Source organism: Phycodurus eques, chromosome 20 (genome assembly GCF_024500275.1).
Source record: "Phycodurus eques isolate BA_2022a chromosome 20, UOR_Pequ_1.1, whole genome shotgun sequence".
NCBI classification, from domain to species: domain Eukaryota; kingdom Metazoa; phylum Chordata; class Actinopteri; order Syngnathiformes; family Syngnathidae; genus Phycodurus; species Phycodurus eques.
Window position 1 is genome coordinate 10,256,369 of NC_084544.1, and position 14,451 is coordinate 10,270,819.

The window sequence follows — 14,451 nt, forward strand, 5'->3', positions numbered from 1 at the left end:
TGGGGCAGAGAGCTCGGCAGTGAGAGTGGAGGACAGTGTCGGCGGTGGAGAGGGGGAGGATGCTCTCAGCTGAAAGGAATTCTCAGAATGTTGTCCTTTAATCTGGAGTCAGCCTCATACACCACACACACTGACTATCTTTTTAGGTTTTTCTCCTTCATCTTTGTCTGACCCCCTCTGGTGTTTGTGTTATCATGTGGAAGAAGAGAAGAAAGCAGCCAATTGAAAGATCGACAACATAAAAGAACAGACCTTAGAAACAAAACATTGACTTCCTTCTTCCTGTGCCCCACGTACTACCTGTATATTTAGTCATGCCACATTCGTCGATGGCGTAGAAGGGTAATACAAGATGTGGAGCGCAACATCAAATTACAAAGTGACTGAGACAGTAAGGGCAAAGAGGCAGAAAACGTCAGACATTTCTTGCCATAAAAGAGCTCCATAAAATGTGTCATAGAAAAACGACTCATAATTGAAGAATGATGTGTCCTTTCTTGAAAGCGACAAATGGTGTGTGAAAGCGTTAGGGTTACACTGTCGAATTACATGTTCTCTCCCACTCAAATTTGTGCAGCTTCTTGTAATGCTTAATGTCTAAGTTAAAGAAAATGGGATTTGATCTGAGAGCATGGAAGAGTTTAGAGGTCTGAAAAGATTGAAACAAACTAATGTGATGGTTTGGGGTCTTATCTAGGAAGTGCTGACAATAAAACTATTGTACTGGGCTTATTGTGCAGTTCAGAAGCAAAATGAGCCAACCGTGCCATAGATCGACTGCTACAAAATGGTATCCAAGAACCTGTTAATGTCAGTCATCCCATCTTTCTGTGTGTGTGTTGTGTTTGTGCATGTGTGCGGGGTGATGTGGGGGCATGAGTGATATAAATGTCTCTATCTGTACTTGTGGGCAAGATTTTAGGTTTTCGAATAACTGAATTGCACTGCAGCGGATGTACTGCGAGCTCTAGGTCTGTGGTTCTTCTTAGAAGGATTCACGTGCACGCATGTGTTCATGCGACTTAAATCTGCACTGCTACATATTTAATGCAGTGGCGTAAAACCACATAAATTTGAAGCCTGCAAGTGGCAAAACAGGAATAAAACTAAATGGACCATTTTGACAGTAGCATAGACAACAATCCATGTTTGTTTGTTTTTTTTATATACTGTATATACCTATCCCCATATCACTCTCTATATTTCAAAATTAGATTAATCATAGGAAGTAAATGAAATTGATGGAATCTGTTCCAAAGTAAAACTATTGCCAATGTAAGAAAAGAGTCAATTCCAGAGGGGCCATTGATAAACTTTTAACTGTCCAGGCATTTTTTATTTTTATTTTTGTATTTTTTGGGGTAAAGTTTTAACATTCTTAAAGGAGGAGTTTGCAGTGTTAAAACTGCCAGCAGAATTTGTATATAGCCTCACTTCACTAACACGGAACACGCCCCCATATTTTCCCGAGGTGGATATGCCGCCATAGTTTCAGCAAAGCTCCAAAAGCCAAAGGTAACAAACAGGTCAGCCCGACGCTACCCACGGGTTTTTCCCAAATGATTGACACCTTGTTGGTCACGCCTTCTGTCTCTGATGGGTTGTTTTTCCTTGGGTGCGATGGTTTCTTAAAAAACAAATTAGAGATATTAGTTGGGGCCAAAGAAGGCTTTAAAAAAAAAAGTTTATTTTTTTTGTATTTTTTTTAAATGCAAACTCCATTTTTAACTCCTAATGCGTGATGGGGTGACACATTTGCAGTGAAAGATGAACTGTGTGCATGTGGTAGTCAGTGTCTTCACTTGAACGCTAAACCTAACTGACTCGGCTATCTACAAATCCCCCCCAAAAGCCAAAGAAAAGGATCTTTATGAATTCACTGAGCTGAAATCTCACAAGATATGATGAAATCTTGTAAGACTTAATGAAATCTCAAGTGCCGTCATGTGAGGGGGGGTCAACCGCCAAGTTTTTGTTAGACTTTTGAAATGTATTTCCCCCCAAAATAGGTTAGTTTCCAATTTGTACAACGATTGGGGCGTTCAAATTTTAAGTATCACTATGTGTTTCACATGGCTAGATTTTCAAACTCAGGCCTTCATAGACAACTTGCCCCAGCTTCCTTCCCTCATTTCCACTTAAGCAGGAAACAGGAGATGAGAGTATCTCACATCTGCAAAATGCAGCCCTCAACTCTATTAATAGTGTTGGTTTAAAAGTAGAAATGGGACTGATATGTTTGATTGGCCAGATCAGTCTTGCCGGAAGATCCATTATGTCAGTAATGTTAACTTGCTCTCTAAATTGAGTGGCACAGTAGAAAAATACCTCATCCAATACTTGGCTCTTGTTTTTAGGATCATGTATAGCTCATTAATAAATAACTGAATAAATGATAATACAAATAAACCGTGAGGGTGTTGAATACAACCAGTATATATGTAGGTGACTCACAGCACTCGTTTTGAGTGTTCACTTTTTGATTTTGATCAGTGTGCTGCTGTGCCTGAGGAGGTGGAACAAGAGCAGCAGGTTGATGATAAATCCTGTCGTTTCGGAAAGCACCTGGAACCGATCCATTATAACTAGGGGTCACTGAGTTGTATCTGGAGGTTTTCCCTTCTGTCGCCGGTAACAATGTCGCTGCTTTCCTGGACGCTATGGCTGTACACACTCATCACTTCCATTAGGGAAGCACAGATGAACCTGCAAATCTTGCTTAAAGTGACTGCGTGCAGTGCATATTTCTGATATGTTGTATAGTGTGATGATGCATATAAAAAAAACCTTATTATCCCCACCTTTTTTTCTGACAAATGTTCTCTGTGTATGCTCTAGGTGGTGACACTGTGGTACCGAGCCCCAGAGGTGCTCCTGCAGTCTAGTTACGCCACCCCGGTGGACCTGTGGAGCGTCGGCTGCATCTTTGCTGAGATGTTCAGGAGAAGGTGGGACTAAATGTGAAATATGTGTTAACCGTAGGATGTGGGATAAAAGTTATTTCTGCACAAATACACAGTTTAACACACTAGAGTAATAATTAATAGACTGTACCAGGTGCAAAACCACAAAAGGAGGAAGTGTTGTTATAAACTGCTGTCAGACATTTACAGCGGCTGAAATATTTAACGTCACCATTTTTCTCATTAAATATATTTCCCAAGGTGCCATTGACATGAAAATTTCAACAGAAGTTGGGAACAACCCAAGTAATCCATACATACAAAAAAAGTACAACAAATAAGATAAGAAATTATGGGTAATAATGTGAAAGGACACGGAAAAAGTATTGATCACACCAACTGGTATTTATTTACTGGTAATACTTTGTACAAAAGCCTTTGTTTGCAATGACAGCTTCAAGGCGCCTCCTGTATGGAGAAACTAGTCTCATGCATTGCTCTGGTGTGATTTTGGCCCATTCCTCCACACAAGCACTCTTCAAATCTTGAAGGTTCCGTGGGCTTCTTTTCTGGCTTGAGTTTCAGTTCTTTTCATAGATTTTTGATTGGATTAAATTCAGGTGATTTGCTGGGCCATTCTCGCAGCTTTATTTTTTTTCTTTGGAACCAATTGAGACTTTCCTTAGCAATATGTTTTGGATCTTTATCCTGCTCAAATTTCCACCCTTGTTTCATTTTCATCACCCTCGTAGATGGCAGCAGATTTTTGTCAAGAATGTCTTTGTACATTTGGCTATTCATCCTTCCTTATATAATGTAAAGTTTACCAGTACCATTTTATGAAAAGCAGCCCCACACTATCATGTTCCCACCTCCAAACGTCACTGTTGGTATGGTGTTTTTAGGGTGATGTGCAGTGCCATTTCTCCTCCAAACGTGGTGTGCATTATGGCATCCAAACATTTAAATTTTGCTCTCATCTGACCAGACTATATTCTCCCAGTATTTAACTGGGTTGTCCAAATGTTGTTCAGCAAACTTTAAACAAGCTTTGACATGCTTTTTGCATGGTGAGCATGCATGCAGGCCATGGCGGCGGAGTGCATTACTCACTGTTTTCCTTGCGACAACAGTACCTGCAAATTCCAGATATTTTTTTAAGCTCTCCACAGGTGGTCCTAGGCTCTTGGACAACTCTTCTGATTATTCTTTGCACTCCTCTGTCAGACGTCCTGCGAGGAGCACCTGATTGAGGCAAATTTATGGTGGTATGATTGACTTTCCACTTACATATGATTGCCCCAGCCGTTCTCACTAGAAAGCACAGAAGCTTAGATATGTGCACGTAACCAATGCCATCGTTATGTTTTGCTGCAATTAGTTTGTGATGGTCTGAGACAGCTCTTTGCGCTTGCCCATCATGAGATGTGTCTTGACTTACACCTTGGCAATGAGACCTTTTTGTAGGCCATCAGTTAGGACTGAACCATCTGATATTCATTTGCCCTGACAAGGGGCTGGATTGCTGTATGATTATTGATAGATTTCAGGTGTTATCTTGGCTTTCCATGCCTTTTTGCACCTCCCTTTCTTCATGTGTTCAATACTTTTTCCCTGTGTTATTTCACATTTTTACTCAACTTAATTTCTGAGTTTATTTGTTCTACTTTCTTTGAATGTATGGATTACATGGGTTATTACCAGCATCTGGTGAAATCTACAGGTCAGTAGCATCTTTGGAAGTATATTTAGTGAGAAAAATGTTGACGCGTTAAATACTTATTTTAGCCGCTGTACAGTATTGCCTCAAAAGGTGGCCCTCCAATAGACCCCCGTGCCCCAGTTAGTTGCTCGGTAGACAATGATATCATTCACATTGACAAATTAATTGTGGGGCCCAGTTGTTAACCAAAACAGCAGCACATAGTGACGCACATAGTCTCTGAAATAAATTAATGATGTCTGGAGTCTTCCCAGATTCCTTGCAGGTTTGTGTGGATTGTGTGTTTAACAGCGATTAACAGTCCTTTAGGCCCACTGCACACTGAGTGACTCGGCCGAACATGACTGAAGTGGACCATCATGAAAAAAAAATTACACTTGGCAACTCATACCCGCACTCCAAGCGATTGAGCACTGCACATCTACCAACGCCTTGCACTAGATAAACTGCGGCTCTATCATGTTTTGAGTCTGTTCTTACAGTATAATGTATTATTTTTGACTAAACAACAAAAAACATGATGTGATTGTCAAGGAAGAATTGTGGATTGCCACAAAGAGAGAGAAAACCGGTGAGAATAAAGGTGAGAGTGTGGATAATTTGTTAGACTGTTGGCAATGATCGGTCACCCTGTTCACTGACTGTACCCTTGGATTTCGGCGACAGAGACTCTACACTCTGCTTTCTACCCACAAGTGTAATTTTAAAACACAATATACAGTATATGTATACTGTATTGGTACGGCTTGGTGACACAGCACCGGTCAGCTGGGTCTTGCTTATGCTCTGAGTAACTAAACCTTTTTTGTTTTTGTGAAACCTTGTGCATTTTTGATTGGCTGTTACATCTTGGACATTGTGACGCCATTCAAATTTTGAATCGTAGCAAAACTAGTTGCAGACAGTCGGCCACACATGAAAACTAGTTATCGAACCCTGCACTTTACACAACAGTTAAGTCTGGTTCAGTTGCGTCGCTCAGTGTCTGGTGGCCCTTACTTGCGATATAGGGACCTACTGTAGGGATTATATAAATACAATATCCCCCGAATAGACACCTTCCAGAATATGTTTGTAGGTTGAGTGAATAAATGCCCCAGGCCACTTTTTGTGGAAATATAATGGTCGTGATGTGCTTTTGTCAAGAGTTCATCCCTGATGGATGTCTGCATGTATACTGAGTGTCATTCTAGTTTAACTTTGTGGCCAGACCATTTTTTTGTCAAGTCATATGTAGGTGTTGCTTATCACACTTATAGGCTCATATATTACTGCTCTTTCCAACAAATCATGCTGCTTTAAAACAAAAATTCACTAATTGGTTATTTCCTAAACTGGTGCGCTATTCCTTCAATGACTTTTCTTTCTGATGCGCTTTGAGCTATGAGAGGAGTGTCATTACAGTTGGCTTATCAAACTATTCTAGTAATGACTGGCAGCTTGCTGTGGTTGCAGCTCACGGGTCGAGACGCTGCTTCTTGATATACAGTAGGTTATTGTCAGTTTGTGGTTTAACTGACTTCATAGCTAAAGTCCTCCCAAGATAAACATAATTTTCCATAAAACATATTAAAATGCTTTCCAATGAATAGAAGCTGTTCAGGATCACCGTATTCATTTCAGTGTCATTAACTATTGAAAACTATTAAATGCAACCTGTAATAGTCTGCTTTAGTTTATATAAGTATTGTGCCAAAATGTGCAGTCTTGCTGGTAATGTATGCTTTCTTCCCCAATCGTCCTCACACAGCTACAACATACAGTACATGCTGACCTGCAGTGTACGCATGAGATGTGGTGGGAAGGCAAAATGTGACTGTGAACAAGTATGCACAGGAAAAAGAAATCAGAATGAAGCAGCAATGAACAAACTAAGGAGTGCTGTTACCTCTGCATAAGGGACAGATTTAGTCGCTGCCTTTGTTTTTTTGAGTTTCAGCTCAATCCGAACTTCAACTGGTATCACATCCATTAGACTTCCTGATTCATTACAGGTTAAAAAGAAAAGGTTGATTAATGGATGAGAAACCGCAATTCAATAGAAGATAGCCTTCAGGTTTGCTGTACCAAATTAAATATATCTGAGAGATATGAAATCTAATATTAGAAATATGGTAGAATATTATTAAAGAAATTTCATTTTAAAGGGCCATCATCCTTAAATTAATAAAATAACATTCAGTATATTCCTTGTGCAACCCTTTTGTTTGATGTCCAGACTTCTTTTGTGCAATTACTAATGGTACAACAGGTCTTGTAGCCTACTCTTAAAAAGTTATCACGTCAGTTCTCATAGCGCTCTGTTCAACTTTGCCCGAGGACTGAGAGCTAGGCAGAAAACACTTTAATGGACACACACACACGTGCACACACCTCCCTCTCAAGGTGACTATGGTGGCTTTTTAAAAGGCCACCTGTTAGAGATTAAAGGGCACCTAGGAGACGCTGTAAAAGAGTAGAGCAGAACAATGGAAGAGAAATGTATTGTTTGCAGTCTTCCTGCCCCAAATAAAAGATTTTAGCTTTTGACAATTTGGGTACAATGAAGCAAACATCCCCGTTGATAATTTTATTTGACCATCAGAATAGGTGCGACATTAATTGTTTGTATTCATCAGATTAGAGTACATATTAAGTGACAGCCAGGTTGATATCCCGATGCACTCATATAGAGTGATGTTCAACTGTGAGATCAACTCTTCAGAGCACTTTAGAAATATCAAATTACTAGGAAATTCACCCCAGGAAATTACTGTACACACAAAATAATTGATCATCTCATACTGCCCTCTTGGCCAGGTCTCTCTTGAAAAGAGAAGTGAGACTTATTTTTTTACCATATTTAAATGAAGGATAAGAAAGTGGGGGGGGGGGACTCACATGTTGTCAGAGATTGCCCTTGGGCAAGTTCCCCTTTCATCGTCACCCATACCAATGTTTAATGCCTCTTGTAATGACTACATTGTTGTGAAAGGAATTTGAGCAAATATCATACAGGTCTACATTTGCATGGCTAGGATAGTGTCAGGGTGAGTCATGGATGGAAGCGAATGGGAAAAAGAGAAAAGCGCAGCTTGTTGACATTCTTCTAATCTTAAAAGGTCGATCGACGGTGTTGTGTTAATGGTCCGGCAGAAGCCTCATATCCATGTTGACTTTCTCACAGTTGGTTACGCCAGAGGATTTTCTATTGATAAACCTCCACCAACACCTCGCGCACACGTGTATATTTTACCGTTTAATGTCAGGTGAAAAAAACTGCATCACCACATCAGACAAACATTCGTTTTCTCTCTATTTCCCACCCAACTTGACACTCACGTGCAACCACACACACACACACACACACACACACACACACATATACACACAGGCATTCCAGAGGTTGCTGCAGTGGAATGTGGGACAGAGCAATCTTGGCACCAAAGGAAGCATGACTCAGCTGACTCTCCCAACCCAGCATATCCTTGTGTGTATATGTGGGGGTGGGTATACTATATGGTCATGCAAATCCCCATGTGTACACTAGCACAATGTCTGCAAATGTGGACCGGACTCTTGCCTCTGTGTGTACATGCCTGTGGCCGTCACTAACAAACCAGCAAACCACAGCAGGTTTAAAAATGGACCTCTCGTAATTATCAGCCCGACTTGTTTTTGCATGATGGTTTTGCTGTAGGTGATTTTAAATTAAAAAATTTTATTTATTTTTTTAAACTGGTTTGGTGTGATCTTACTTTGATTAAAATGCTACAAAAATACGAAATTCCCCCCCCAAAGATGTTTAAAGAAGACTTAAAAGACAATTGGAACGTCTTGTTAATTAATAATGGTGGTTTTGAATAACTACAGCAAATTCTGTATTAACTTAATAAACACTTTTCTGCATGTGATTACTGCACCAACTGCCAAGCCGCAGTCTGCCATCTAACTGCCTACCTCTTTCGCTTGGTTCTCACTTTTGCAAAGCTGTACAGCAAACGAAGAGGATAGGGAACACGGTATTAAAACAGCCTCAGTTTTCTGTTTTGAGGCTTAGATACAAGAAAAGAGGCACAACTTCACTATCATGACAACTTCTGTTGTATACTAAAAATAGAACATGTTTACATAGTTTCAGAAGTACCACATTTGTTGGGCACAAAGGGTATTGTTAAAATGAAGCCTTTGACAACACCTTGTATCCTTCAGCAGCAGGGTCTAATTCCCATGCTGCGTCTCTGTTCAGATAATCACGTTTCTTTCACATGCTTCTCTTTCCTATCATAAGACTTTTATATTCACAAAGAAAGTGAGAGTGAGCGAATGCACACACTGGATGCTTGGGCTTTTTCCGTCCCGTGCTACCGATGGCAAGCTTGGTCTGATGCTGACTCCTGGAATTTGTGCGGGTGCCAAAGCAGGCATGGACGCCCACGGGCCTCCAAAGTAGGGCCAAAGCCACAGGAACCACCAGCAGCCTTGCTGCAGCTCTCCTCCCTTTTTCATTTGTGTAACCAATACTAATCTACAGTGCTGTATGCACAAGATGGAGCTGCAAGTGTGAGACATCTTCCTTTAAGAGTCAGCTATTCCATTTTGCCTTGGGCCAAACAACTTATGTCTGTTCATTTACAATCTAAACCAGGTCAACAACTACAGAACTACAACTGTAGTTGCAACAACTGCTACTGAAAATCTGCACAAACATCAGCCCATAGAATGTACAGGCAGGCCATGCATTCAATACCTGGGCCATTTTTAGTGCGGATTTACCTGACTCAATCCATGCATTAATTCCACCACTATCATGTTGCAATCATAGAATCCATCAATACTATACAAAACAAAATGTATCATTATGCAACTGTGCCACGTACATCTGGAGCACTTCAGAATCAACATTTTTCTAATAACATGACAAAAACATAAATTGTAATAAAATATACTTCCCAAAGATACTGATTATTAAATATACTAATGCGTGCAGATGGCTATAGGCATGTTTTGCTCTCACCAACCAATCAGAGGACGGAGAAAAGCTGATGCCATCAAAGGTCAGCTCGCTGGCCTTGTGAGGACATTTGAAATCTGATTAAAGAAGCAGTTGCTAATTGCTAAATTAGTTTAATTTTTTTAATTAACTACTGATTCTAAAGGCCCTGGACACATGGCAGCTCAAAGGCTGAAATTTGATTGGACAAGCAGGGAAACCAATAGAAATGCTACGAAATGAAGACAATAGACTGTTGGGAAAAATGTCATGGACAAATAGAATTTAGGTTTTTCAGTAAATGGTGGACAGTGCTTCTTGTCGTGTTGATAGGCAAGAAGAGCGGACCTTGTTGTCCCTGACCAGCCACCGCTGATAAAATGTTTAAGCAGGAGCAAGTCGCACTCATGTTTCTTCTCCTTTGCAGACCTCTATTTCGCGGTAACTCAGATGTTGATCAGCTGGGGAAAATTTTTGAGTGAGTATTTGCACATCAGTTAGGATGAACACTCATCAGTTGGAGTGAAGGAAGAGAACGCTTAACATATCCACTTTCATCCCCAACAGTGTTGTTGGTGTACCTTCACCAGAAGACTGGCCCCAGGAGGTGGCCCTACCACAGAGTGCCTTCACCCCACAGCCTGCTAAGCCAATAGAAGACTTGGTTCCTGACATAGACGAGCAAGGGCGGGCTCTCTTATTGGTACGTATGTACAAAGTAATCCTATATCTATAAAAGTAGGCGGGGCCTGTTTTTACTTGAGTTCATAATCCAGCCAAAAATCTATGGAACTTTAGTTAAGTCTTATATCGCAGTTTTAACTGATGTTTTTGTTGTTGTTGTTTTGAATGTTTACATGTTTTGGAGCCTAAAAAAGAGACTTCAAAGTGGATGTTTCTGATATCGACACTCAGTGGCGGTGCTAGCTTGAATGCCGCCCAGTGCAAGACCCCTCGATGGCGCCTCCCCGAATTTTCCGCCTCGTCATCATTGCTAATGACAGTGTGGGCTGGCACACCCACAGTCCTCCCCCTTTTTGCCATAAATTAGAAATAAATAACATGAACTTCTTCTCACTGGATTATAAAATAAGTATTTATAAATCTAATCGCTACAGGTCTATGTACATGCTGTGCACCAGCAACAGCTTTGTTGGTCAGGTTTTTTTTTGTTTTTTTTCCCCCCACGGCCCATGTGCTTGGGGATCATTTTGCCAAAGACGAATCGGCTCTGTGCGATCAGGTTGAGGAATTACCCATTCATCCATTTTTCTCTCCTCTTTACAGCAATTCCTCGCCTTCAACCCCTCCAGGAGGATATCTGCATTTGCTGCACTTACCCACCCTTATTTCCAAAGTGTGGACAGCCTCAGTAGAAGTGTGTATGCAGCGCAGCCTATCCCCAGCAACAAGCCCACTATTGAAGAGAGGACTGCCTGAGAGTCCTCGTTGTCCCTCACCATGTCCGTAAAACGTATTCACCCAGCCGCTCGTCGATCTTGATCATGCTTGATTGTTCCATCCAACTACTTTAAACTATGACTCCTAGCACAGTGACATTAGCCTTAAAGTGGATTAATTTGAAGTATAAAACACAAAATAATTCAAGACAAGTATTCATCTCTTCAGTATATTTTAGAAGCGGTCTACATAGTCTGTGCTATTACATCTGGATGAAATTCCAATTTGATGAGTCTGGAATATGTTTTGGCATATCTATCGATTCATTACTGTTAACTTCAGCCATGACTTAAAGTTAGCAAACTGGGTTTTACCTTAATGAGTCCTATGTTTTAGGTGTTGTTTTCTTGTATACACCTTAAATTTTAGATCCTGCAGATACAGTACGTGTATAAATAACCTATGTTCACGAATCACACAAAAGTGATAGCCATCTGAATATTTAGTTATCAGGAAATGGGGAGGAATCCTTGTGTGATTTTGTGTTTTATATGTACCTTTTCTGTTCACCGTTTAAACTTAATCCACTGTGATTTATTGTGGTATCAGAACAAAACATGAACGATGAGGTGGTGGGTATACTTAAACCCTTCTTGGAGCGTACTCAGAAGGAGGTAATGCTAGGAATGAGGACACCCTGCCCTGGAAATGCACAAAAGCTATCCTCCTTACATGAACTGATGGATTGAATTTGCTGCTTTTAGGTTCTAAAATGTTGATGAATGACTACGTTATCAATGCAAAGACACTTCTATGACTAGGACTAATCAGTGAACGAACTGTAGACTCCATACAGCGCCTACTGTTTGACTAGTGTTGAGTCCCCTTCGGAGTCTTCTCGATCGGAGGGGGGCATGATTGCTAAAATTGATCTTTCTTCTACTTTTTGGACTTGTGAAGCCCAAGCATGGTTGCATTTACGAACACGTCAAGTGTGCACTGATGCTCCTGTAGACACCAAACAAATGAGTTATGATTTACTGCCACTTACTGCCGCTATTATTGCAGGCCTTGCAAACGTTTTACTGCCATCCAGAGGATGCCCCGAGCAACTGCAGACCAGTAGCAGGATTCTAATGGTCTTTGCAACTTTGGGGTCAAGCACACTTAAAGGCATTTATCATAATCATCATCATGGGCTTATACTGGTGCTGCGGCAACGATGAAAAAGAAAAAAGTTCTTGCCACTCCCTTGATGTTTCTGACATGCTGATAGTTAGTCATCAAGGTCTTGTATAACCTTTTAAAGTTTATTATTATTTTTTTTTTTATATCCAAGTGACACAGTCATGCACATGCTTGCAATAGGTGGCCTTAGTCCCATGATTTATCCGTACATTTGGCATAGAATTACGCTACCAATATTCTGTATTTAATTTTAATTTTATTGCGGAGTCTTATATGCATGTTTTCATCAAGTTGTGTACTTGATTTTTAAGATGCCGGGGCATAAAATATTCTTACACCAGCTCTATAGAGGATTACTGAACCTGTGTAATGATAGATTGACAATGTAAGGAATGTATAAAAGGCTCAATGACTGTATTGTACTGTTTTTAGTGCAGCAGTAATTATAGAAAATGTTTGATATTTGCATTGTCAGCCCATAGAAATGTCACAAAAGCAGATCAGGTAGCATAGTGAGGGTCAATGGAATGTTGTATGGCAAGAGTATTTTGTCTGTCGAAAATGTCTGGCGGGTTTTGCGGGTGCATGTTGAATTTCCTTCAGCTTGAGAGTGGCTGCAAATTTGTGTGTGTGTGTGTTTTTTTTTTTTTTAATGCACAAATATCTTAAACATTTTGCCATTATTTGTGTCCTGAAATTTTTTTTTTTTTTTTTTTTTGGCCAAGAAGGAAAAAGCAAGTTGCAGAGAGGTGTTTTTTTAAATTTGTATTTTTGTAAAAAAAAATTATAAATATATTTCCCAAAAAACAGTAACATACTTTTAACACTGGTGTATCCTCTCTTAACTGGTCGTGCTGCTAGCAGACACACACACACATACGCACACAGACACACAAACTCATTCTTTCTCAGGTTTTTGGTATAGGTGTACAAACCTTTCGCACAGTTTGCACATCCTCTGGCTACTAACTAACCACATTACAACTCCTTCAGGTTCTCTCTTAAGCTGTCCAGTGATCGTGCCATTGATCATGTCCTACTGTCAATCCTATTTATCACGTGTGTTACTGTAGTCATTAATGTCTGAATACAACTGTCTGTATGAACTGTTTTGTCACAAAAGCAACCTTTTATTGCTCATTTGTGAACATAATCCACAAGTCATCAGTTTGACTAAGCACTGTGTGAACATTCTGTTTGGAAATGACATATCTGATGTCGGTGACATACAATGCAATGAAAGCTCAAAATATTTTTCATTCATAGAAGTTCTGGTAATGACTGCTTTAGTCTTTTAAACTTGATACAATCACTGTATATTTTTTCTTAGCCAGTAACAGTATCACATTTCAAACATGAGTAAAACTGAATTCCGCAGTTGAGCTTTTAGAGGTTTCGGTGTTTTGAAACTTAAAGCTTGATCCATCTTGTAACTCAAGTCACACAGATGTTCCTTCGTCATATTTTTAGCACATCAGATTGGGACTTGGAACAAAAGAATCATGGTATTATTGTATGAATTGAAGAATTGGTGTTGTAGTATTGCTTACACCAGCTGAATAAAAAAAAAACGCTTTTTTCTGAAATTTGTGTTGGATTCTAATTTTACATGATGTGCATTTCAATTTAAACCTGCAAATAAAACTGGTATAATAACTGAGGACTGGATGTTAAACAGCAGAGTCAGGAGATAACACAGCAAAGTCAAAGGAAGCAAGAGTCGTGGCATGTCTGACACCTACAAAAAGGGGGGTTGGTTGCATGTAGTTGTTGCTCAATACGGAATGTGTGTGCAAGACATCTACGTGAATTGTTGCCTGCATTGCCATGGATCATAATGCTCATGTTAGCCCTATCACTGTCAGTTTTTCATTTAGCATGTTTATTATTGTGCTTGTGGTTTGCAGTGATGAACACATACAGGCAACATTGTGCAAGTGTATACAATCAAGTGTCCAGAAGGCAGTTGTGGGAAATAACGTAGTACAAATACTTTGGTACCATATTTAGAGTTTTTTTTCAGGGGTGTTTCCCATGACTTTGAGTGTTTTTTCTGACAACTTTTGAATTTGACTTCCTACATTTGAAAACTCATACTGGACTTTCTACTTCGTTACATTTTTCAACCTCTGCGGGTGTTGACACAATTAAAAAACAGGGTAATACAGAGAGGTAAAGTGAACCGCAGTTGAGATTTTGATTGACGGCGGGGTCTTATGATGCAGGAAAAAAACAAACAAACAAACAGCAATGACATGGAGGAA

The 14,451-nt window shown here is 40.0% G+C and overlaps 1 protein-coding gene across 3 annotated transcripts in view; it reads left to right on the forward strand.

Annotated features, from left to right (window-relative positions):
- The window catches only part of cdk6 (cyclin dependent kinase 6), a 32,434-nt gene extending 18,661 nt beyond the window's left edge, over positions 1 to 13,773 (forward strand). For all 3 annotated transcript variants that reach the window (XM_061665174.1, XM_061665177.1, XM_061665175.1), the window contains 4 exons: positions 2,839 to 2,948; positions 10,026 to 10,076; positions 10,166 to 10,301; positions 10,886 to 13,773. In XM_061665174.1, the coding sequence (XP_061521158.1) occupies positions 2,839 to 2,948; positions 10,026 to 10,076; positions 10,166 to 10,301; positions 10,886 to 11,038 (450 nt within the window). In that variant the 3' untranslated portion in view covers positions 11,039 to 13,773. The remainder of the gene's footprint in view (positions 1 to 2,838; positions 2,949 to 10,025; positions 10,077 to 10,165; positions 10,302 to 10,885) is intronic.
- Positions 13,774 to 14,451: the final 678 nt, after the last annotated feature.